The 24,873-nt window shown below is 42.3% G+C and overlaps 1 protein-coding gene across 2 annotated transcripts in view; it reads right to left on the minus strand.

The window, feature by feature from the left end:
* Positions 1–1,617: 1,617 nt before the first annotated feature.
* Positions 1,618–24,873, minus strand: part of LOC124004309 (spastin-like) — a 30,477-nt gene continuing 7,221 nt past the window's right edge. Inside the window, exons 4-17 of one of the 2 annotated variants that reach the window (XM_046313122.1) lie at positions 21,767–21,850; positions 19,817–20,007; positions 19,323–19,462; positions 18,918–19,011; positions 15,233–15,307; positions 14,541–14,612; positions 14,239–14,314; positions 13,749–13,840; positions 11,908–11,987; positions 10,190–10,232; positions 10,000–10,079; positions 7,885–7,955; positions 5,690–5,730; positions 1,618–2,188 (exon numbers count right to left, since the gene is read on the minus strand). In XM_046313122.1, the coding sequence (XP_046169078.1) occupies positions 2,063–2,188; positions 5,690–5,730; positions 7,885–7,955; positions 10,000–10,079; positions 10,190–10,232; positions 11,908–11,987; positions 13,749–13,840; positions 14,239–14,314; positions 14,541–14,612; positions 15,233–15,307; positions 18,918–19,011; positions 19,323–19,462; positions 19,817–20,007; positions 21,767–21,850 (1,265 nt within the window). In that variant the 3' untranslated portion in view covers positions 1,618–2,062. The remainder of the gene's footprint in view (positions 2,189–5,689; positions 5,731–7,884; positions 7,956–9,999; positions 10,080–10,189; positions 10,233–11,907; positions 11,988–13,748; positions 13,841–14,238; positions 14,315–14,540; positions 14,613–15,232; positions 15,308–18,917; positions 19,012–19,322; positions 19,463–19,816; positions 20,008–21,766; positions 21,851–24,873) is intronic. The other variant, XM_046313123.1, reaches the window with a different exon arrangement.

The raw sequence follows: 24,873 nt of genomic DNA on the forward strand, positions 1-24,873 counted from the left end.
TGTCCAGATTTGTCATTGATTGAATTGGAGTCTTGATTGCAAGTATGTTGGCACAGTATTCCAATGCGTCTCAGTAAAAAGGCAGTGTTCATTTTAAAAACCCTCCCTTCAGAAAAACATTTGCAGTATAACTGCAGTATGCTGCAAATACTGCATTCAAAATAACACTTTTTTTTACTGCAGTAATTTTGCAGTGTACCTGCAGTTAGAGTGCAGAATAACTGCATTCAGCAATTACTCCATCAAAAATACCAGGCGATTGCAGTTACTGCACTTTTACTGCAGTTTCAAAACTTCAATATTTTTTTTGTAAGGGCTGCTGTCACTAAGGTGAATGGCCAGAGAAAAGGGAAGAAGCACCATTTTGTTTTGAAAAACAAAAAACAAAAAGGCACAGATCCATGCTACCATGCACACGACTAAGGCCTCTCTTGTTGGAGGGACGTTACACACAAACATTATGTACAGTGCATTCAAAAGTATTCAGAGCTCTTGACTTTTCCCACATTTTGTTAAAATGACATCCTTATGCTAAAATTTATCAAATACACATTTTGTGTCAATCTACACACAATACCCCATAATGACAAAATTAAATATATTTTTTTTGTGAAAATGTATTCCAAATAAAAAAAGATACCTTATTTACATAAGTATTCAGACCCTTTGCTATTAGACTCGAAATTGAGCTCAGGTGCATCCTGTTTCCATTGATCGTCCTTGATGTTTCTACAACTTGATTGGAGTCCACCTGTGTTAAATTCAATTGATTGGAAATTATTTGGCAAGGCTCACACCTACTGTATATAAGGTCCCACAGTTGACATTGTATGTCAGAGCAAAAACCAAGCTATGAGGTTGTTCATAGAGCTCCGAGACAGAATTGTGTCGAGACACAGATCTGGGGAAGGGCACCAAAAAGCATTGAAGCAAGAACAGCAAGAACACAGTGGCCTCCATGAATTCTTTAATGGAAGAAGTTTGGAACCACCAAGACTCTTCATAGAGCTGGTTGCCTGGCCAAACTGAGCAAATGTAGGAGAAGGACCTTGGTCAGGGAGGTGGCCAAGAAACCGATGGTCACTCTGACAGAGCTCCTCTGTGGAGATTGGAGAACCTTCCAGAAGGAAAACCATCTCTACAGCACTGAAGCCACTTCTCAGTAAAAGGCACATGACTGCCTGCTTGGAGTTTGCCAAAAGATTTTCTGGTCTGATGAAACCTAGATTGAACCATTTAGCCTGATTGCTAAGCATCATGTCTGGAGGAAACCTGGCACCAGACTGGAGTGAAGGTTCACCTTCCAACAGGACAAAGACCCTAAGAACACAGCCAAGACAACACAGGAGTGGCTTCGGGACAAGTCTCTGAATGTCCTAGAGTGGCCCAGTCAGAGCCTGGACTTGAACCCGATCGAACATCTCTGGAGACCTGAAAATAGCTGTGCAGTGACGCTCCCCATCCAACATGACAGAGCTTGAGAGGATCTGCAGAGAAGAATTGGAGAAACTAACCCAAATACAGGTGTGCCAAGCTTGTAGCGTCATACCAAAGACACGAGGCTGTAATCGCTGCCAAAGGTGCTTCAACAAAGGGTCTGAATACTTATGTAAATGTTATATTTTTACTTTATTTTTATAAATTAGCAAACATTTCTAAAAACATGTTTTACTTTGTCATCATGGGGCATTGTGTTTAGATTGACGAGGGAATAATAAAATAAAAAAGCTGTAAAGCAACAAAAGGTGGAAAAAGTCAAGGGGTCTGAATATATTCCGAATGCACTGTATATGTGCCTTATCTCAAGGTACCGTTTTTATGAATCATTTCAAATTGAAGGACATTTATATGTATTTATTTATAAAATCACTGTGACTATAATAGTTTGGAAGACAACAGCCGTATCATAACACACAATAAATAGTTTATTCGAACAGTCCTATGACCTTAGAGTTAAAAACAATAATGAAAAAAAAAATCTCTGTTTAAAACACTTTTCAATCCACTGCCTCAATGGAGGTTCAGGGTTAGGACAGAGGCTACATGTGTGTCCCCTCTTGTCTCATGCACCCGTGGTGTCCCCATAGTCCTTGTTCCAGCGCACATACAGGTCCAGCGTCTGTGGTCCGACACTCTTTTTGATCTTCTTCAGTGACTCCACGAAATCAGAGAACCTGATATTCCTCACCTGCACAAAGGCACAGAACAATACAGTGATGAAGAGTGCAACAACAGCAGGGTGGTTCATTCATTCACAGCAAACAGAGGAAAACAGACAAACTGTGAGGGAACACCTGTCCAATGAGAAGCGTTCGTTTTCTGTAGAAAAAAGTTTTGCAACCATTAAGAAAAATAAAAAAAAGTCACCTTTATTTTACCAGGCTGTCAATTAAGAACAAACTCTTATTTACAATGATGGCTTGGCAAGAGGCAAAGGGCCTCCCGTGGGGGAGGGGCGGAAAAAAAAAAAAAGTAAGATGGACAACACAAATGGAAGATACTAGGTTGGGACGATTTATAAAAACTGGCAGGGTTTATTAAATGTATATATTTTAACTTTGTGAATGCTGCATGTTGTGAATGCTAAAAATACTTGAGCTTGCCTGTTGCAGTGGAACCAAGAGGTCCTGCATTTGCTACAAATTTCTAAAAAAAATGTTTTTTTGCTTTGTCATTATGAGGCATTGTGTGTAGATTGAGGGGGAAAAACCGATAGAATCCATTTTAGAATAAGGCTGTAACATAACAAAATGTGAATGAATTGTATATAAGAATGCAGTTCATGGATTACAGCTCAGCTTCAACACCATAGTGCCCTACAAGTATATCAATTTTATTTATATTTTTTATTTAACTAGGCAAGTCAGTTAACCTCTGAGCACGGAACCCGGTAGCGGGCTGAAATTCCACTACATAAATAGTCATATTAAACATTCATGAAAATACAAGTGTCTCACATGTATCAAAAGCCTAGAATCTTGCTAATCCAACTGCATTGTCAGATTTAAAAATGATTTACTGCGAAAGAATACGATGCGATTATCTGAGCATAGAGACCCATAAAAACAACTATTTCAACCAGCACAGGCGTAACATAATCACAAAATATTTTTAAATAAATTGTTTACCTTTAACGATCTTCATCTGTTTGCAAATCCAATGCTGATTGTTACACAATTAATTATCTTTTGTTTGATAAAATCCGTTTTTATAGCCTAACACGATGTCTGAGTGTTCCCCTGGCTATCCGTTTGTATAGCCCAACACAATGTCTGAGTGTTCCCCTGGCTATCTGTTTTTATAGCCCAACACGATGTCTGAGTGTTCCCCTGGCTATCTGTTTATTTTTTTTGCCGCCGTCTGGTTTGCTTAATATAAAGGAATTTTAAATGATTTACACTTCTCCTTTTGATACTTAAGTATATTTTAGAAATTACATTTATGTTTGATACGTAAGTGCTGTTGATTTAAATCCAAAAAGTTTCAAAGTTTAATTCAAGTAGTATTTTACTGGGTGACTTTCACTTGAGTCATTTTCTATTATGTTATCTTTACTTTTACTCAAGTATGACAACTGGGTACTTTTTTCACCATTGAGTGCGCACTGAGTGCTAATGCGCAGGTGTTATCGGCTCTGTAAAACAGATGACAGCAACCACGAAACGGCATATGCGAACCGTTAGCAGTTACGTTTAAAACAACGGTCGGCCATCTTAGATGCTGTCTCCAGTTCAAATTGTATCCTGATGTTGACAGCAGATGAGAGTTATATTCAAAATATAGCTAACATAAATTTGGAGAAAACACGTTATAATTAACTGGCTAGCTAGCTAGCTAACTAACTACTGTTAGCAGTGTTTTCAATGGTGGCAAGCACACCTAGCAAACAATGGAGCAAAAGTATAATTTCAGATTCGAAAACTAGTCCAACAGGCTCTGCATTTCAGGAATCACAATCGTAAGTACCCCTGGTGCACTGATAAATTATTTAGCCATTTATTTGTTGATGAAAACTCTGTTTTTGCCACTGCAGTCATCAGCTTCCTAGCATTTCAAATGTTAGCACACTCAACCCCAGCAATTATTAACTCAAACCCTGGCCTCTGCGACAAATTAAGAAATGATTGTATTGTAACAACCCTGGGTTTATAAGCGCGGATATCGACTCTGCCACTCGAGCATGCTTTTGCGGCACAGTCGATGGCGAGTTGGACTTCGGGTTAGAAGGTCGAGGGTTCAAAACCTGCTCCCTGCTGTTTCATTACATTGGTGTCAGAAGTGGGATCGGACCTTGCATCCACGACAGTGCATGTGCTTGGCCGGTGAGCGCGTTCCTATAACATGTTGAGTCGCAAGCTAGCGCGAGGATGCGCTCTCTGAAAGGAGGGAGTAGTGTAATGACCCTGGGTTTATAAGCTCGGATATCGACTCTGCCGCTCGAGCATGCTTTTGTGACACAGTCGATAGCGCGCTGGACTTCGGGCTAGAAGGTAGAGGTTTCGAGACCTGCTCCCTGCTGTTTCATTACAGTATCAAAAGGTTAAGGTGATGCCTCTAGATGCTTTATTAAGGTTGTTTAGTGTTTTTACGTCACTTTTCAATAAAACTTAAAACTTGTATGGCATTTTTTTATGAGAATGTGACTATAATAAATAAGCACAAAAATAGCACAGTATGGAATTACAGGTGAGATAATATCAGATATTTGGAGTAGCATATTACAGAATAGGTTTTCCCCAATATCACCCAGTCCCAAATATGCTCTAATAAATAACACACCAAGATTCATAGGTAGAACTTGCTGCCAAGGGCACCAGGTTGGCACAGGATGACCACTCTGTAGACTGGCTGCCGAAAGGGTACAGTCAACAACTAGCCACTGAATCTCAAACTGAACACGATCACTCAACATGTGCGTTCACATGTCAATCTCAATTGCTAGTTGTTGAGTCTACGAGGGCTCCACTAAACCCGTTGGCAGCTTCTTTACCAACTGGTCATACTGTGCCGACTCGGCGCCCTTGGCATCAACTTCTATCCATGAATCTTAACCCGTTACCTAGCAACAACATGGCCACTACTACTTTTCCTCTCAAAAAAGTCAGAATGAATCTAAGATGATCATTTAATTTGAATTTTGTGCTTGAAGGTGTAGTATTTTTGAAGTTTTAAAAAGAGCATAAACTAGTCAGTGCAGTATAGAGTCTGCTGTGGTCAGCTGCCCCGACACTGTTTAGAGAAACATGCAGTTCTACAAACGGATTTATGACTACACGTCGACAACATTATCAGCAAGCTGTAATTAAAAGGACAAGCTACACACTGTTTATCAGTGCCCAAAATCACTAGCTTGTTAGGTTCCATCCCCGTGTTTGTCAGTGAAGCTAGCTGTTAGAACTAGCTAGCAGGCACCATGAGCAGGCAGGCTAAGTCAACTGGCAAGTTCTTTGGTGCTTTTTTGTGCTGGAGTAGAGAGATGCCGTTTTGTTTTTACAAGTGTGCGTCTGTCTGCCCGTGTTTCATAGCGTATCATGCTACACAACAGGTCGCAGAAGGAGACAATGCTCGCAAATGGGTTTTGAATTTTGGAATATTGATGGCAGTTTGGATACAAGTGGTTGATTGGTCGAAGTGTTTGGTTCTTTATTCAGCCTTCGTGTGATGTATACAGTGAATAGTGTAAACGTACCTCGTTTGCGGCCATGTTCCTGACTTGTTCTGGACGCAACTCTGAGAATTGAAAGAGATTGCATTAGGAGACAATTAGACACGTTTTTAAAAGAGACCAATTGCTGTATCGATTCAGAGGTTTGAATCGATACAGGGCTACGGGCAGCCGAGCGGAAATGGAGGAAAACTCGACTCCCTGCGGACCTGGCATCCTTTCACTCCCTCCTCTCTACATTTTCCTCTTCTGTATCTGCTGCTAAAGCCACTTTCTACCACTCTAAATTCCAAGCTTCTGCCTCTAACCCTAGGAAGCTCTTTGCCACCTTCTCCTCCCTCCTGAATCCTCCCCCCCCCCCTCCTCCCTCTCTGCAGATGACTTCCTCAACCATTTTGAAAAGAAGGTCGACGACATCCGATCCTCGTTTGCTAAGTCAAACGACACCGCTGGTTCTGCTCACACTGCCCTACCCTGTGCTCTGACCTCTTTCTCCCCTCTCTCTCCAGATGAAATCTCACGTCTTGTGACGGCCGGCCGCCCAACAACCTGCCCGCTTGACCCTATCCCCTCCTCTCTTCTCCAGACCATTTCCGGAGACCTTCTCCCTTACCTCACCTAGCTCATCAACTCATCCCTGACCGCTGGCTACGTCCCTTCCGTCTTCAAGAGAGCGAGAGTTGCACCCCTTCTGAAAAAACCTACACTCGATCCCTCCGATGTCAACAATTACAGACCAGTATCCCTTCTTTCTTTTCTCTCCAAAACTCTTGAACGTGCCGTCCTTGGCCAGCTCTCCCGCTATCTCTCTCAGAATGACCTTCTTGATCCAAATCAGTCAGGTTTCAAGACTAGTCATTCAACTGAGACTGCTCCTCTGTATCACGGAGGCGCTCCGCTAAAGCTAACTCTCTCTCCTCTGCTCTTATCCTTCTAGACCTATCGGCTGCCTTCGATACTGTGAACCATCAGATCCTCCTCTCCACCCTCTCCGAGTTGGGCATCTCCGGCACGGCCCACGCTTGGATTGCGTCCTACCTGACAGGTCGCTCCTACCAGGTGGCGTGGCGAGAATCTGTCTCCTCACCACGCGCTCTCACCACTGGTGTCCCCCAGGGCTCTGTTCTAGGCCCTCTCCTATTCTCGCTATACACCAAGTCACTTGGCTCTGTCATAACCTCACATGGTCTCTCCTATCATTGCTATGCAGACGACACACAATTCATCTTCTCCTTTCCCCCTTCTGATGACCAGGTGGCGAATCGCATATCTGCATGTCTGGCAGACATATCAGTGTGGATGACGGATCACCACCTCAAGCTGAACCTCGGCAAGACTGAGCTGCTCTTCCTCCCGGGGAAGGACTGCCCGTTCCATGATCTCGCCATCACGGTTGACAACTCCATTGTGTCCTCCTCCCAGAGCGCTAAGAACCTTGGCGTGATCCTGAGCAACACCCTGTCGTTCTCAACTAACATCAAGGCGGTGGCCCATTCCTGTAGGTTCATGCTCTACAACATCCGCAGAGTACGACCCTGCCTCACACAGGAAGCGGCGCAGGTCCTAATCCAGGCACTTGTCATCTCCCGTCTGGATTACTGCAACTCGCTGTTGGCTGGGCTCCCTGCCTGTGCCATTAAACCCCTACAACTCATCCAGAACGCCGCAGCCCGTCTGGTGTTCAACCTTCCCAAGTTCTCTCACGTCACCCCGCTCCTCCGCTCTCTCCACTGGCTTCCAGTTGAAGCTCGCATCCGCTACAAGACCATGGTGCTTGCCTACGGAGCTGTGAGGGGAACGGCACCTCAGTACCTCCAGGCTCTGATCAGGCCCTACACCCAAACAAGGGCACTGCGTTCATCCACCTCTGGCCTGCTCGCCTCCCTACCACTGAGGAAGTACAGTTCCCGCTCAGCCCAGTCTAAACTGTTCGCTGCTCTGGCCCCCCAATGGTGGAACAAACTCCCTCACGACGCCAGGACAGCGGAGTCAATCACCACCTTCCGGAGACACCTGAAACCCCACCTCTTTAAGGAATACCTAGGATAGGATAAGTAATCCTTCTCACCCCCCCCTTTAAGATTTAGATGCACTATTGTAAAGTGACTGTTCCACTGGATGTCATAAGGTGAATGCACCAATTTGTAAGTCGCTCTGGATAAGAGCGTCTGCTAAATGACTTAAATGTAAATGTAATGTAAATGAATTGTGCTGCTTACCTCGGATGGGACCGAGGGACGCATCTTTGGCCAGCGAGGTCAGGTCACTGCCAGAGTAGCCTTCTGTCATTCTGCAAGGATTACACATACACCAAGTATTTCCATTATACCACAATATCTTTATCTACATCTCTTAGATCTCTATACAAACAGTTACAAAATTATTGTCAACATTGATAAAGATGAGCAAAAACAACTAAAATAAATAATACACATACTGAGTTATATTGTAGGCTCCAGTTGTTATTTATTTATATTATTTTATACTAATACAATTGCTTAGATAAATAGATTTAGTTTAACAAGTAATATATACATATTATTTAAGACAGGTATCAAAATAATTGCCAACCCTAACTATTAATTCTAATCTGCATTTACATTCCACTTATTTTTAATTAATCAAATTTTAAAGGAACTATATTCTGGGTTCCTGTTTCACAAGGAAGTAACACGCATGTAAAATCCCTTTGTCATCCATCACCATGGGAAAATTCACAAACAAAAAAGCGACAAATGGTAGTTGAACATCATAAAATCAGGCAATGGGTACAAAAGAATAGCAAAAAAAAAAACTTTTAGGGTATCAATTAAGACGTTTCAAACCACTGGAACAGCAGTAAACTTACACTTTTGTCCAATACCAGGCATCTTGTCCCCACACACAGTAAGGAAGATAGTTCGGGAGGCAAAGAATATTCAAGGGCCAAAGTTGGAAAATTACAGAACTTAGTCAGATCTTAGGGTCACCAAGTCTCCAAATCTACAATTAGACGCCACCTCCATGCCAATAGGCTCTTTGGAAGGGTTGCCAGAAAGAATATCCTTTATTGAGAGCAACCAAATAATATAAACTCCTGGAGTTTGCTAAAGGGCATTGGCACTGGGATAGGAAACAGTTGCTATGGTGCCGACAATATGCATTGCGATTGTCACTATTCTACATGTATTGCGATTCAATACTGTGACTTTATTGCGATTCCATGGTCCAAACATATTGCTCACAACATGTCTGCTGCAGAGTGACATGAGAAAACAAATTTTGATCAGTCATAGAAATAAGTGATGAAAACAAATTGGCTCCCTATTTAAAAAGAAGATGGAGAACAAGCTGTGAAGGAGAAATACTGGACTTTTGGTGCAGTTACAGCCAACTAGCACAAACATGTTGCAATATTGTTAAAAATAATATCCTGATAAGTAACTATCGACCCCCCCATCAATAATACCTACGGTAAAATATGGTGGGGGATCTTGGATGTTATGGGCCTGTTTTACTTCCATTTATCCTGGGTTCCTTGTTAAGGTCAACGGCATCATGAACTGTAGCAACTACCACGACATTTTTAACAATCTGGTTGCCAATGCCAGGAAGCTGAAACTTCGCTATAAGTGGATATTCCACCAAGACAATAACCCCAAGCAATAACCCCAAGCACACATCAGAATCCACAATGAAATGGTTAATTGACCAGAAAAATATATTTTGCAATGGCCATCTCAGTCTCCGAACTGAGAACCCCATTGAAAACCTGTGGTTTGAATTAAAGGGGGCAGTCCATAAGCGCAGACCAAAGGATATCAAGGACCTGGAAAGATTCTGTATGTGTTCTCCAATCTCATAAAACATTTGAGAAAAAGGCTCAGTACCATTATCCTTGCAAGGGGAGGGTGCCAGAGTACTGAAAACAGGGGTGCCAATAATTGACACCTATCCTTTTTTAGATTACTTTGTTAAACAAAATCTCTATATACAAGACTATAGTTTTGCTCATCTTTATCAAGGTTTCCAATAATTTTAGACATATATATATATATATATATATATATATATATCAATGCCTATCACTATCTCTGTATCTGTATGTGATTCTGAAAGCATAAAGAGATAGCAAACATTTAAAATATACCATTAGCCTCTTCTTTATACATCTATTGGTATCTCTTTATTTATCCATCATTTTGAAAGGATTACAGGGAACAAAACTTTCTATATTATAAAGATAGATCTATCTATAGCTCTATCAACTACCTATTGTACAACGTTCATTCAAACCATGGTAAAGGATATTTAAAAGTACATAACATATTAGGTCTGTTTCCAAGTCAGTTTACCTGGCAAGCTGGGACAGTTCTTTCTGTGTGAGAGGATTCCCGTGCTTCCCTAAAAGGTTCTTGACCAGTTTTAGCCGGGTCTATACACAACACACAATTGTATACTTTTTTTGCAGGGAAATTGCATGAGGAATATGATTTGTTTACTGTATGGCTACAATTGTAAATGGAATTAATAAGTTTAACATACGTCTTCTGTTGGTAAAGCCACGTACACCCGTTTTGCAAATCGCCTGTGAATAGAAACAGTTTGAGATTGTGTTACCATTGGGTAAGCCTTGAAGACTTGAAGGACAATTCCATCACTTTATAACCAGTTATTATGCTGCTAGGATACACTGAGTGTACAAAACATTAGGAACATCTGCTCTTTCCATGACATAGACTGCCCAGGTGAAAGCTTTGATCCCTTATTGATGTCACTTGTTAAATCCACTTAAATCAGTGCAGATGAAGGGGAGGAGACAGATTAAAGGAGGATGTTTAAGCCTCGAGACAATTGAGAATGTGTGCCATTCAGAGGATGAATAGGGGAGACAAAATATGTAAGTGCCTTTGAATGGAGTATGGTAGTAAGTGGTTTGACTGTGTCGACACCTTGTAGAGTCCATGCCCCGATGAATTCAGGCTGTTCTGAGGGTAAAAGGGTGTGTAACTTAGACAAAAGGATGTTTTGTACACTCAGTGTATATGAACTATTGTACAATTTGATACACAATTATGTTTTATAGTTTTTGTTAGTCATACTGCACGATTCCTAGTTGATCATTTTTTAAGCTTCTGCATTGCTCTCGTCTACAGTATACTCAAATCACATTTTATTTTTATTTGTCAAATGTACCGAAATCAACAGGTGTAAACCTAACCGTGAAATGCTTACTTACAAGCCCTAAATCAACAATGCAGATTTTTTTCAAAAATAAGAAAATATGAAAAGGCATGAAGAAAGGAAAACAATTCCCAAGGTGCATTTCACCTCCCATGATGCAATGCTCTTCCCAGTCTGCTGTTAGCTTAGCTGGCTAGCAATCCTAGATGAAGCTTATGTCATAAGCCTTTTGGCTTGCATGAATATCATCCTGAATATAGGTTAATGTCATTGTCACCAATCAACTGCATTACACTCAAAAATTATTCAAATGTAGATGCTAACGAATGCTAACCATAAGTTACCGTATCTGATGGTTAGCTAGCATACTAGCTAACCCAACTTCAACATCGGAAATAGTGATTCCAACAATAACAGTCAAGTTTAATCTTTAAGCAACCGTCTTAAACAAATGTCCAACCAACATGTAGGCCTGTTTGAACAACATTTGACAGTATGACAGTAAGTTGAGATCCAGACTGAGTTCCTAAAAATATATACTATATAAAAAATAAAAAAATGTATTGGCCGCCAGTTGCCCATGTCTGTATTAGACGAAGATAACCTGAGCAACATATAGCAGGGAGTTCCAATAAGACCAGGAAACTACAGACATGTTATATAGATAGCTGAACATAACTGTTCATCATTATTTTATTAGTCATCTGAGGGATCCTGCTAGAAAACATCACAGAGAAACAATTTCCAGTTTTGCTCATCACTAAACAGTCAATAGCCATGAAATCATAAAAGTACACTAAAACTGTGTATATGACATCACTAAATACTTCATAATAACAAACCAAATGTTAAATGTGGTGAAGTTGCCCTTTATTAACAGTGCTACCTTGTGGCGGAGACCTCACTCAAAAGTAAACCTGGGTTGTGTTCATTAGGCATACAAAAACGTATGAAACAGTTAGGGAGTTACTACCTAAACAATTTGCATGTTTTCCATCGCAATAGCCTGTGTCCTACTGAATACAACCCTGGCTTATTAAAACAAACTGGACATCCCCAGCCAAACTGGCCTACAGTACCTAAGAACAGCCTCATCCAGCTCCTGAGGCCTGTTGGTGGCTCCCATCACCAACACCCGTTCATCCCCACCAGATTGCACCTAAACACACACCCAAATAAATATTATTGGCAGCTACACAGTTGCCTCTGGAAAGTATTCAGACCTCTTGACGATCCACATTTTGTTACGTTACAGCCTTATTCTAAAAATGGATTCAATAGTTTTATCCCCAATACCCCATGACAACAACAACAAAAAATGAAATATCAATATCAAGTATTCAGACCATTTACTCAGTACTTTGTTGAAGCACCTTTGGCAGCGATTTCAGCATCAAGTCTTCGTGGGTATGATGCTACAAGCTTAGCACACCTGTACTTGGGGAGTTTCTCCCATTCTTCTCTGCAGATCCTCTCAAGTTCTGTCAGGATGGATGGGGAGCGTCTCTGCACAGCTATTTTCTGGTCTATCCAGAGATGTTCGATTGGGTTCATGGCTCTGGCTGGGGCACTCAAGGACATTCAGAGACTTGTCCTAAAGTCACTCCTGCGTTGTCTAGGCTGTGTGCCTAGGGTCATTGTCCTGTTAGAAGGTGAACCTTCGCCCCAGGTCCTGAGTGCTCTGGAGCAGGATTTCATCAAGGATCTCTCTGTACTTTGCTCCGTTCATCTTTCCCTCGTTCCTGACTAGTCTCCCGGTCCCTGCCGCTGAAAAACATTCCCACAGCCTGATGCTGCCACCCCCATGCTTCACCGTAGGGATGGTGCCATGTTTCCTCCAGACATTCAGGCCAAAGAGTTCAATATTGGTTTCATCAGACTAAAGCATCTTGTTCCTCATGGTCTCAGAGTCTTTAGGTGCCTTTTGGCAAACGCCAAGCGGGCTGTCATGTGCATTTTACAGAGGAGTGGCTTCTGTCTGGCCACACTACCATAAAGGCCTGATTGGTGGAGTGCTGCAGAGATGGATGTCCTTCTCCCCAGAGGAACTCTAGACCTCTCTGACCAAGGCCCTTCCCCAATTTCTCAGTTTGGCCGGTGGTTCCAAACTCCTTCCATTTAAGAATGATGGAGGCCACTGTGTTCGTGGGGACCTTCAATGCTGCAGAAATGTTTTGGTACCCTTCCCCAGAGCTGTGCCTCAACACAATCCTGTCTTGGAGCATTTAAGAACAATTCCTTTGACCTCATGGCCTGCTTTTTTCTCTGACATGCACTAACAACTGTGGGACCTTATATAAAAAGTTGTGTGCCTTTCCAAATCATGTCCAATCAATTGAATTTACCACAGGTGGACTCTAACTGACTAGGTTTCCCCCTTTCCCTTTATCAAGTTATAGAAACATCAAGAATGATCAATGAAAACAGGATGCACCTAAGCTCAATTTCGAGTCTCATAGCAAAGGGTTCAAATACCACTGTAAATAAGGTAGTGTGTAGATTGCTCAGGAATTTGTTTTATTTATTCTAAAATGGTTTAAGGCTGAAACATAACAAAATGTGGAAAAAGTCAAGGGGTCTGAATACTTTCCGAAGACACGGCATCTCTTGGACAGATTTAATGTGGAAGAGGCCAAATATTTATGCAGGATATGGACAAGACCAAAAAAATGAATTCAAAGACAATTCAAAATTCAAGTTCATTGGGCGCATATACAGTTTAGCAGATGTTATAGCGAGTGCAGGGAAATGCATAAACAGACATGACCGGATGCAGGATGTGGCCATAACAGACAGAAATCCTCCAGGGACAAACATTGCACACACGCTCATAAACAAAACTAAAATCAAGTGACAAAAATGAACACTGGAACATGGATGCGTGCATGCGCAGAAACACACACACGGGAGACCTCCTTACCCCATCAAATTCAATCAAGAACTCTGTCTTCAGTCGTCTGCTGGCATCATGCTCTCCCTCTCTCCTTTCACAGAGTAGACTGTCGATCTCATCTGTGTGGGGGTAACAGTAGTCACAATCTGAATGGAAGGGTTCCATTATCCTCTTATTTTTTTTATATAAATATATATTTTTTAACCTTTATTTAACTAGGCAAGTCAGTTAAGAACAAATTCTTATTTTCAATGGTGGCCTAGGAACAGTACCTTGTCAGCTCGGGGGTTTGAACTTGCAACCTTCCAATGCTCTAACCACTAGGACTACCCTGCCGCCCCAGTATTCTATGCATAGTCGCACTCTCTGTTTCCATCAGTTATTAAATAGCAAAGTCTTGCCAATATCTGTGCTTATGATTAGATTCCAGGTAATGAAACATCATTATCATTATGTGCTTTACTTGACCAGTTTATTGCAGTTATGTATTCTTCTATCTAACTAAGTCAAACGTTACCTATGAAGATGATTGAGGGTTGCAGTTCTCTAGCGACGGCAAACAGAGCTCGCACCAGCTTCTCTCCCTCCCCCACCTACAGGGAAAGACCAAAAGAATAGCGAGTGAACTCTGAATAGTGAGTTTACTCTTTTTCTACAAGGGCCTACTTGAAATGACTGATACGTTGTTTTTTTCCCTACTAATGCACTGACTAAGTTGCATTGGATAAGAGCATCTGCACAGTAACTAACGTGCAAAGACAGGTCAAATGTAACAAATTAAAAGGTGTAAAGAGATCTCTACGCTAATAATGTACTCACATATTTCGAGGTCAAGCTGGCTGCACTTATGTTGAAGAATGTGGCGTTGGACTCCGTGGCCACTGCTTTAGCCTAGCAGTTAAAAAATAATTGAGCTAAAATGTCAAATGCAGAACATTATACTTCTTTTTTTAAATATTTGGAAATACATGCTCTATAATCCTTACATTCATTAGTTTTCTTCTGTGCACTTTGTTTTAAATTTGATAACAGCGTATCCACATTCCTGCTCTATAGAATCACCTTTTGTTTTAATGCAGGTCAGACACATTTTGGGAGATGCTAAAACTACATTCATGATGGATAAGGCAATTTTGTATGAAAGAAAAACACAATATCAATTCCCTGGGATTTTGCCTATCAGTCATAGTACTCAGTAGTCACTGTCAAAGTACCACCATGTAAAATAAATAAATAAAAGAAATATGTATTCTACTCTTGGACAAAGCATCTTGCAGTTAGAGGATTTCAAAAGCAGCTAATCCAGTGAAAGGATTCGATCCACTATAAGTATTACATTAGTCTTGTATTATAAAGATTTTGCAAATGTATCGTTTTGTACGTTTTCTGTGACAATGATTAAGCTATTTCATGGTCACTCGTGGTCTTTGTGAGCCCAACCAAGACCCACTCTACTAATCATTTCTCATTGGGTCTCTTGCCAATACCAAATGTTACTGCACCACACTCACCAGCATCGTCTTCCCGTTGCCAGGAGGACCGAAGAGCAGAAGGCCTCGTGCTGGAGCCCTCAAGCCTGTAAACAACTTGAAAAAGCAACATCTACTCAGCACTTGTTTCATAGTCCTGAAGTTCAAAATTACAGAGCAATACATAGCCTATCAGAATCAATAAATTACAGAGCAATACATAGCCTATCAGAATCAATAAATTACAGAGCAATACATAGCCTATCAGAATCAATAAATTACTGGTTTAACATTTACTGTATTTGGTATTTTATTAGGATCCCCATTAGCTGTTGCAAAAGCAGAAGCTACTCTTCCTGGGATCCACACCAAACATTAAACATAATACAGAACACCAATAGACAAAACAGCTCAAGGCCAGAACTACATACATTTTGAAACCAGATTTGCTGTTTATTTGACCAATAAATGATGGAAGGAAGTTCCATGCAATAAAGGGCTCTATATAATACTGTACACTTTCTTGAATTTGTTCTGGATTTGGGGACTGTGAAAAGAACCCTGGTGGCATAAATGTGTGTATGTCAGCCCTGTGTGTAAGTTGACTATGCAAACAATTTGGGAATTTCAACACATTAAATGTTTCTTGTAAAAAGAAGAAGTGATGCAGTCAGTCTCTCCTCAACTCTTAGCGAAGAGAGACTGGCAGCATAGTATTTATATCAGCCCTCTGATTACAATGAAGAGCAGAAGGTGCCACACACATGCTGTGTTTAATGCCAAGACGCATGAAAGCTGTGATTGGAAATCAGGGTTATTCCACCAAATATTGGTGGACTCTTCCTTAGTTAAAACATTAGTATTTTCTTTGCATTATTCAAGGTCTGTCAAGACTGCATCTTTTTGTTATTTTGACCAGTTGTACTTTTCTGCAAATAAATGCTTTGGGAGAAATGTTGTCAGTAGTTTATAGAATAAAACTAAAAATTTAATTTACCCAAACACATAAATAGTACATTTTGCAGTGGTCTCTTAATTTTTTCTAGAGCTGTAATATAGCTCTGAATCTACGATATGGCAGAGGTTGAAAAGCCATAACACATACGTTTCTTTCAACAGGTTATGACCAATAATATCAAAGGCTGCACTGAAATCTAACAGTACAGCTCCCACAATCTTCTTATTCTCAATTTCTTTCAACCAATCGTCATTTGTGTCAGTGCAGTACATGTTGAGTGCCCTTCTCTATAAGCATGCTGAAAGTCTGTTGTTAATTTGTTTACAGAGAAATACATAGTGTAAAGTGGGTAAAACAGTACATAAACATTACTAAAATGATCAGTGTTCAATGACTATGTACATACAGTAGGACAGCAGTCACTAAGGAGCAGAGCAGAGTACTAGGTGGTAGCCGGCTAGAACAGTGGCTAAGGTTCAGGGCAGGGTGCTGGGCAAAAGCCAGCTAGTGGTGACTGTTTAACAGTCTGATGGCCTGGAGATAGAAGCTGTTTTTCAGTCTCTCTGCCCCAGCTTTGATACACCTGTACGGTCTCTGGCTTTCTAGATGGTAGCGGGGTGAACAGGCTGTGGCTCGGGTGCCTGAGGTCCTTGATCTTTTTGGCCTTTCTGTGACACCAGGTGCTGTAGATGTCCTGGAGGCCAGGCAGCAGGGCCCCGGTGATGCATTGGGCTCATCGCACCACCCTCTGGAGAGCCCAGTGGATGGTGCAATTGCCGTACCAGGCAGTGATACAGCCCGACAAGATGCTCTCAATGGTCCATCTCTAGAAGTTTGTGAGGACCCTAGGGGCCAAGACGAATTAGCGCTGTTGCGCATTCTTCACCACGCCGTCTGTGTGAAGGGACCATTTCAGGTTGTCAGTGATGCTGCATACTGACTGACTCTCTCCACTGTGACCCCATCAATATTTCCTGGCACCACTCTGCCAGGGCTCTCATCTCATTGTTGTTGGTAATCAGGCATACCACTGTTGTCGTAACATGACTGAACATGGTGTTAATCGCCCGCGAATGGTTTAAGAATGGCTATGAATGTAAAATACGGCCTCGCCAAAGGAGGTGCATCCAGCTGCAGCGCCAATGTACAACAGACGAAAAAAAAAACGTAGCACCAGTAATATGATCACAACGTTTGTAGTAATGGTGCAACCAAAAGCGTTTTTCTCAATGGCACATGGAAACAGTGGTACAGCGAAGCCTAACTATTACAACAATTATTAGCTGCCTGATTATTTTTCTAGGTGCACCGGTGCGCCAAAATAAAGAAAATCCCAGTTGAACAGCAAAATAGGCTCTCCTATAAAGCTTGAACACATTTACTCGTATCCACGCCCCCTCCCCCTTATTCATTATGATTGAAAAGGAGAAACCGATCCTGAGACACTTCGTGTTGACGAGGACAAGGCTGGAGATCGCTCTGTCATGCTGATTGAGTTCGAATAACAGACTGGAAGCTTCAAAAGGAGGGTGGTGCTTGGAATCATTGTTCCTCCTCTGTCAACCATGGTTACCTGCAAGGAAACATGTGTCATCATCATTGTGTCACAGGCAAGGATATTGCTGCCAGTAAGGTTTCACCTAAATCAATCATTTATCGGATCATCAAGAACTTCAAGAAGAGCGGTGCAATTGTTGTGAAGAAGGCTTCAGGGTGCCCAAGAAAGTCCAGCAAGCGACAGTCTCCTAAAGTTGATTCAGCTGCAGGATCGCGTCACCACCAGTACAGAGCTTCCTCAGGAATGACAGCAGGCAGGTGTGAGTGCATCTGCACGCACAGTGAGGCAAAGACTTTTGGAGGAAGGCCTGGTGTCAAGAAGGGTAGCAAAGAAGCCACTTCTCTCCAGGAAAAACATCAGGGACAAACTGATATTCTGCTAAATGTACAGGGATTGGACTGCTGAAGACTGGGGTAAAGTCATTTTCTCTGATGAATCCCCTTTCCGATTGTTTGGGGCATCTGGAGAAAAGCTTGTCCGGAGAAGACAATGTGAGCGCTATCATCAGTCCTGTGTCATTCCAACAGTAAAGCATCCTGAGACCATTCTTGTGTGGGGTTGCTTCTCAGCCAAGAGAGTGGGCTCACTCACAATTTTTCCTAAGAACACAGCCATGAATAAAGATGGTACCAATACATCCTCCGAGAGCAACTTCTCCCAACCATCCAGGAACAGTTTGGTGACAAGCAATGACTTTTCCAGCATGATGGAGCACCTTGCCATAAGGCATAGGTGATAACTTAGTGGCTCGGGGAACAAAACATTGATATTTTGGGTCCATGGCCAGGAAACTCCCCAGACCTTAATCCCATTGAGAAATTGTGTTCAATTCGGGTGGACAAACAGAAACCCACAAATTCTGACAAACTCAAAGCAATGATTATGCAAGAATGGGCTGCCATCAGTCAGGATGTGGCCCAGGGGTTAATTGACAGCATGCCAGGGCAGATTGCAGAGGTCCTGAAAAAAAAGGGTCAACAATGCTAATATTGACTCTTTGCATGAACTTCATGTAGTTGTCAATAAAAGCCTTTGACACTTATGAAATGCTTGTAATTATACTTCAGTATTACATAGTAACATCTGACAAAAATATCTAAACACACTGAAGCAGCAAACCTTGTGGAAATGAATATGTGTCATTCTCAAAACTTTTGGCCACGACTGTACACTCCATGGTCCAGTGAGTTGCTGTTCCTCTCTAATCTCACCTCTGGCCTTAGTGCAGGGAGGATGACTATTTCCTGTAGGGCCTGCTTAGCCAGCTCCTGGCCAGCAACGTCCTCAAACCTCACAGATGAGCCACTGGAACACACACACACACACACACACACACACACACGAGACAGGTCTGAATGCTGATTCCAATACAGAAATATAGACATACTCAACTCTGCTTGGGTTGTGTTAATTCAACAGCAAAGACAGACTGAAACAGGCAGGCTGAATCAAAACATTATAAAAAGTGTTACATCTTTGCGCCCTACTGAACATCACCCACATCAAGCAGTCAACGTCTATTGCGTTCCAAACTGAGGCACCTTGCAAAGCACCTGCTTTATGTCCAGTGAATAATACACAATACACTCCAAATCATCCAAATCATTGTCCCTCACCTGTCTATGATCTCGCTGAGGATGAGGTTGGCAAGCTTGCTGTCCACATTCTTCAAGTTCTTCATATCCCTCTTCTTCAGTGGGGACATGGATGTGGGAGTGGTGGTGGGTTTACAGTTTTGCCGGTTGCCCGTTTTACTCTATAACAAAAAGAACCATAAATTCAGATTTGGTTACGATTTTCAACAAGCTAATCTCTTGTGATGATGATTGGAAATTCTCCTATTTTCTTAGGTTTGTGAATTTTATCTTCCCTTCAATAAAAATGGATATAGACTGGAGATGTTCTTTTAGTATCATGTTTTTCTTTATAGTCCATGGCTATAGTGCTAGTCTAGAATCAGTTATTCATTTTAGAGCATAATGAATAAGATTACACGGAGAGGGAGGAACTGATCCTAGATCAGCATTCCTATTCTGAGACACTATCAATATGGGCCCTGGACTCTTGGCTAGATGTGGAGTTAGTTGAGGAAAGACGATCTGGGTCTCACCTTGTTTCTGTTGGACTGGGGGACCAGTCTGTGCTGTGTGTGACTGCTGGAGGGCCCAATGAAGCTGGGGGAGCGCTGGAGGCCCCCGTGGCCTGCCGGCAAGGTTTTTTTTGGCGTATGCTTTGGTCGTGGGAGGGAGTGACTGGAGTGAGTAGTCAGGGAGTCCCTCTTTTTGGGTACGGCTCCACTTACTGCCAAGAGCAAGGAGACTGTTAGAACCATCAAGATATATTAGCGATTTATTTATCAGTATGGTAGGTTAGGACATTTAATTAAGCTATGCGTGAGTTAATGTCCCATCAATGGAGGCCTGATTTAGTCTAAGACTGCGTGAAAGATGAAATAAGAAAAAACAGGAAAAGTCAGGAAAAGTAGGATATTGGTTTGGAGGTAGATCAATTTCAATGATGTAAACTCAGCATAAAAAGAAATGTCCTCTCACGGTCAACTGTGTTTATTTTCAGCAATCTTAACATGTGTAAATATTTGTATTAACATAACAAGATTCAACAACTGAGACATAAAAAGTTCTACAGACATGTGACTAACAGAAATGGAATAATGTGTCCCTGAACAAAGGGGGGATCAAAATCAAAAGTAACAGTCAGTATCTGGTGTGGCCACCAGCTGCATTAAGAACTGCAGTGCATCTCTTCCTCATGGACTGCACCAGATTTGCAGTGAGATGTTACCCAACTCTTCCACCAAGGCACCTGCAAGTTCCCAGACATTTCTGGGGGGGTGGCCCTAGCCCTCACCCTCCGATCCAACAGGTCCCAGACGTTCTCAATGGGATTAAGATCCGGGCTCTTCGTTTGCCATGGCAGAACACTGACATTCCTCTCTTGCAGGAAATCACGCACAGAACGAGCAGTATGGCTGGTGGCATTGTCATGCTGGAGGGTCATGACAGGATGAGCCTGCAGGAAGGGTACCACATGAGGGAGGAGGATGTCTTCCCTGTAATGCACAGCGTTGAGATTGCCTGCAATGACAACAAGCTCACTCCGATGATGCTGTGACACACCGCCCCAGACCATGAAGGACCCTCCAACTCCAAATCGATCCCGCTCCAGAGTACAGGCCTGGGTGTGATGCTCATTCCTTCGACGATAAACGCAAATCCGACTATCACCCCTGGTGAGACTCGTCAGTGAAGAGCACTTTTTGCCAGTCCTGTCTGGTCCAGCAAGTTTGTGCCCATAGGCAACGTTATTGCCGGTGATGTCTGGTGAGGACCTGCCTTACAACAGGCCTACAAGCCCTCAGTCCAGCCTCTCTCAGCCTATTGTGGACAGTCTATTGTGGACAGTCTGATGGATGGATTGTGTGTTCCTGGTGTAACTCGGGCAGTTGTTTTTGCCATCTTGTACCTGTCCCGCAGGTGTGATGTTCGGATGTACCGATCCTGTGCAGGTGGTGATACACATGGTCTGCCACTGCAAGGACGATCAGCTGTCCGTCCTGTCTCCCTGTAGCGCTGTCTTAGGCATCTCACAGAATGGACATTGCAATTTATTTCCCAGGCCACATCTGCAGTCCTCATGCCTCCTTGCAGCATGCCTAAGGCACATTCACGCAGAAGAGCTGGGACCCTGGGCATCTTTCTTTTGGTGCTTTTCCAAAGTCCGTAGAAAGGCCTCTTTAGTGTCCTAAGTTTTCATAACTGTGTCCTTAATTGCCTACCGTCTGTAAGCTGTTAGTGTCTTAACGACCATTCCAGTAGTGCGTGGGAAAGTGTTTAAACCCTTTACAATGAAGATAGATTTTTATGAATTACCTTTGAAAGACCGGGTCTTGAAAAGGGACATCTCTTTTTTTGCTGAGTTCATGAAGAGAATAAAGGCAGAAAAACTGGAATTCCTGAATAATCAGGAACAATGACACCCTTGAAAACACTCGTAAAAAACCAGTCATGACACCTGAAAGCAGATTCCCGGTAGCACCCACCTGAGCGTAGATAACCGTTATGGTATGACTGGTTTGAGCTCTCTGCATAGATGTCTCTCTGAGCTGGCCCTGAACGCAGCTTTTCTACACAACAGGAATGACAATAACAAAAACCAAATGAAATTGGGAAAGGGAATAGGAGAAGGGAGGGAAAAGGAGAAGAAAAGGAAATTATATTTGAAATAAACAAATAAAATCCGCCAAGATTCTTTGAATGGGGGATGAACAGCAATGTTTTGGGATGGTGCCTAAGTTAAGTTGTCATGCCACATCCAAGAATGAGGTATATGGGATAGGGCTGAGAGGATTGTCAACATTTCAGTGTCGAGGCAGCAAAGCCAAACATAGCAGCCATGTCCAACCAGGACGAATCAAACAAGAGTATGGTCGTGTTCATTAGGAAAATGTTTGAAAATGTTCTGCAACGCAAAAGGAAAATGAGCATTTCTTATTGGACAAGTCTAGGTTTGTTATCTTAGGTTTTGTGCCAAATGAACATGATTCAGGATAATGTTGTAGCCAGCTGTGGAATGACGAAAAGCTTCTGAAACAGCTTTGGGGGACCGTGAGTGGATTTTTACCAAAATTGACTAATTCTGTCATTTAAAGTATTAAAACATGTTTTGTGGTGTCCATTACGGGTTTAATAAAAAGGCACTGGAGTATTTAGGGCCTAATCCCTTTTGGTGCATAAAGTACATTGTAGTTTGGAAGTCATGTGATGTCAATACAAAAAGTACGCATGTGAATTTACACTGAGTGAACAAAACATTAGCAACACCTTCCTAATATTGAGTTGCATCCCCCTTTGCCCTCAGAACAGCCTGAATTCGTCAGGGCATGGACTACAAGGTGTAAAAAGCATACCGCAGGGATTCTGGCCCATGTTGACTCCAATGCTTCCCACAGTTGTGTCAAGTTGGCTGGATGTCCCCTGGTTGGTGGACATTTCTTTTCTTTTTGCCCCCTTTTTCTCCCCAATTTTGTGGCATCCAATTGGTAGTTACAGTCTTGTCTCATTGCCACAACTCCCGTACGGACTCGGGAGAGGCGAAGGTCGAGAGCCGTGCATCCTCCGAAACACAACCCAACCAAGCCGCACTAATTCTTGACACAATGCCCACTGAACCCGGAAGCCAGCCGCACCAATGTGTCGGAGGAAACACTGTACACCTGGCAACCGTGTCAGCGTGCACTGCATCTGGCCCGCCACAGGAGTCGCTAGTGTGCGATGGGACAAGCACATCCCTTAGACCACTGCGCCACTCGGGAGGCCCTGGTGGACCATTCCCAATACACACGGGAAACTGTTGAGCGTGGAAAACACTGCAGCGTGGCAGTTCTTGACACACTTACACCAGTGCGCCTGGCACCTACTACCATACCGTGTTCAAAGACACTTAAATATTTTGTCTTGCCCTTTCACCCTCTGAACGGCACACATACACAATCCATGTTTCTCTGAAAATAATCCTTCTTTAACCTGTCTTCTCCCTTCATCTACACTGACTGAAGTAGATTTAACAGATGACATCAATAGGGGATCATAGCTTTCACTGGATTCCCCTGGTCAGTCTATGTCATAGAAATGTTTTGTACACTCAGTGTATACAGGCTTTACATGTTTTTTCTCCACGAGATACAAAGCTATGGAGCGATTTCAGTGCCAACAGCAATTGTATTTGAATTCCATACTTTTTTATTTGTATATTTAATTTCACTTAAATCATTTTGAATTTGTAATCAACAAATTGAATGAATAATTTCATTTGGCTTTAAAATTATATTTCAATTTAATTGAATATTCAAATTCAATATTTATGCATTCATTTTCAATGTGGTAAATATTGCATTCATTGTCTTGTGTATGGAGTTAAACTATAATTTCAAGTTGATCAAAGTTTCATATATTCAACTTCTCAGATGCATTCAGATTCAAAAATAATATTTAGCCCTCTACATTCTGATTCAAAACCAGAGACAGCATCATGGTACTTTGCCAGCCAGGAATGGTACAGGAGAACAGACAGAATCAAACACTCTCTGTGGCAAATAGAAGCTTCTGGTGGTTTCTAAAGCCAATTGCGGCATGTTAGGCTCCCGAGTGGCGCAGTGGTCTAAGGTACTGCATCTCACTGCAAGAGGAGTCACTGTAGTCCCTGGTTCGAATCCAGGCTGTATCACATCAGGCAGTGATTGGGAGTCCCATAGAGCGGCGCACAATTATCCCAGCGTTGTCCAGGGTTTGGACGGAGTAAGCCGTCATTGTAAATAAGAATTTGTTCTTAACTGACTTGCCTAGTTAAATAAAAGTTCAAATAAATGTTTATTTTCTTCCTATGAATTTTGCTCTAGCTTTTGGGCTGCAAGATATTTTCTTCTGGATGTCATTTTGGAGTCAATTGAATTGTAAATAATAATATAATATGTTTCTAAACATATCTATATTAATGTGGATGCTACCGTGAATAATGATGAGTGAGAAAGTTAGAGGCATAAATATCGTTCTGCCCCCAATAATACTAACCTCACATGTTATTGTAATGGTGAGAGGTTATCATGCTTTAGGGGTATGATATTTGTGCCTCTAACTTTCTCACTCACCAATATTCATGATTCATTCAGGATTATCTGTAATCATGGTAGCATCCACATTAATGTAGAAGTGTGATGTGACAACGGTGGTGGGCCTGATCACCAACAACGAGACAGCTTTTAGGGAGGAGGTCAGAGACCTGGCAGTGTAACAACCTCTCCCTCAATGTGGGCAAAACAAAGACGTTTGTCGTGGACAACAGGAAACAGAGGGTCAAACACGCCACCATTCACTTCGACGAGGCTGTAGCGGAGCTGGTCGTGAGCTGCAAGTTTCTCAGTGTACACATCGCTAAGGACCTATCATGGTCCAAACACACCAACACAGTTGTGAAAAGGGCACGACAACGCCTCTTCCCCATCAGGAGGCTGATGACCCTCAGATCCTCAAATAGAAGGCCTCTTGATTGGCCTCATTGGCATCCGACGGCAAGGCGCAGAGAGAGTAGTACGTACAGCCCAGTACTTCACTGGGGTCAAACTCCCTGCCACCCAGGACCTCTATACCACTC

This window comes from Oncorhynchus gorbuscha, linkage group LG18 (assembly GCF_021184085.1).
Source record: "Oncorhynchus gorbuscha isolate QuinsamMale2020 ecotype Even-year linkage group LG18, OgorEven_v1.0, whole genome shotgun sequence".
Lineage (NCBI taxonomy): Eukaryota > Metazoa > Chordata > Actinopteri > Salmoniformes > Salmonidae > Oncorhynchus > Oncorhynchus gorbuscha.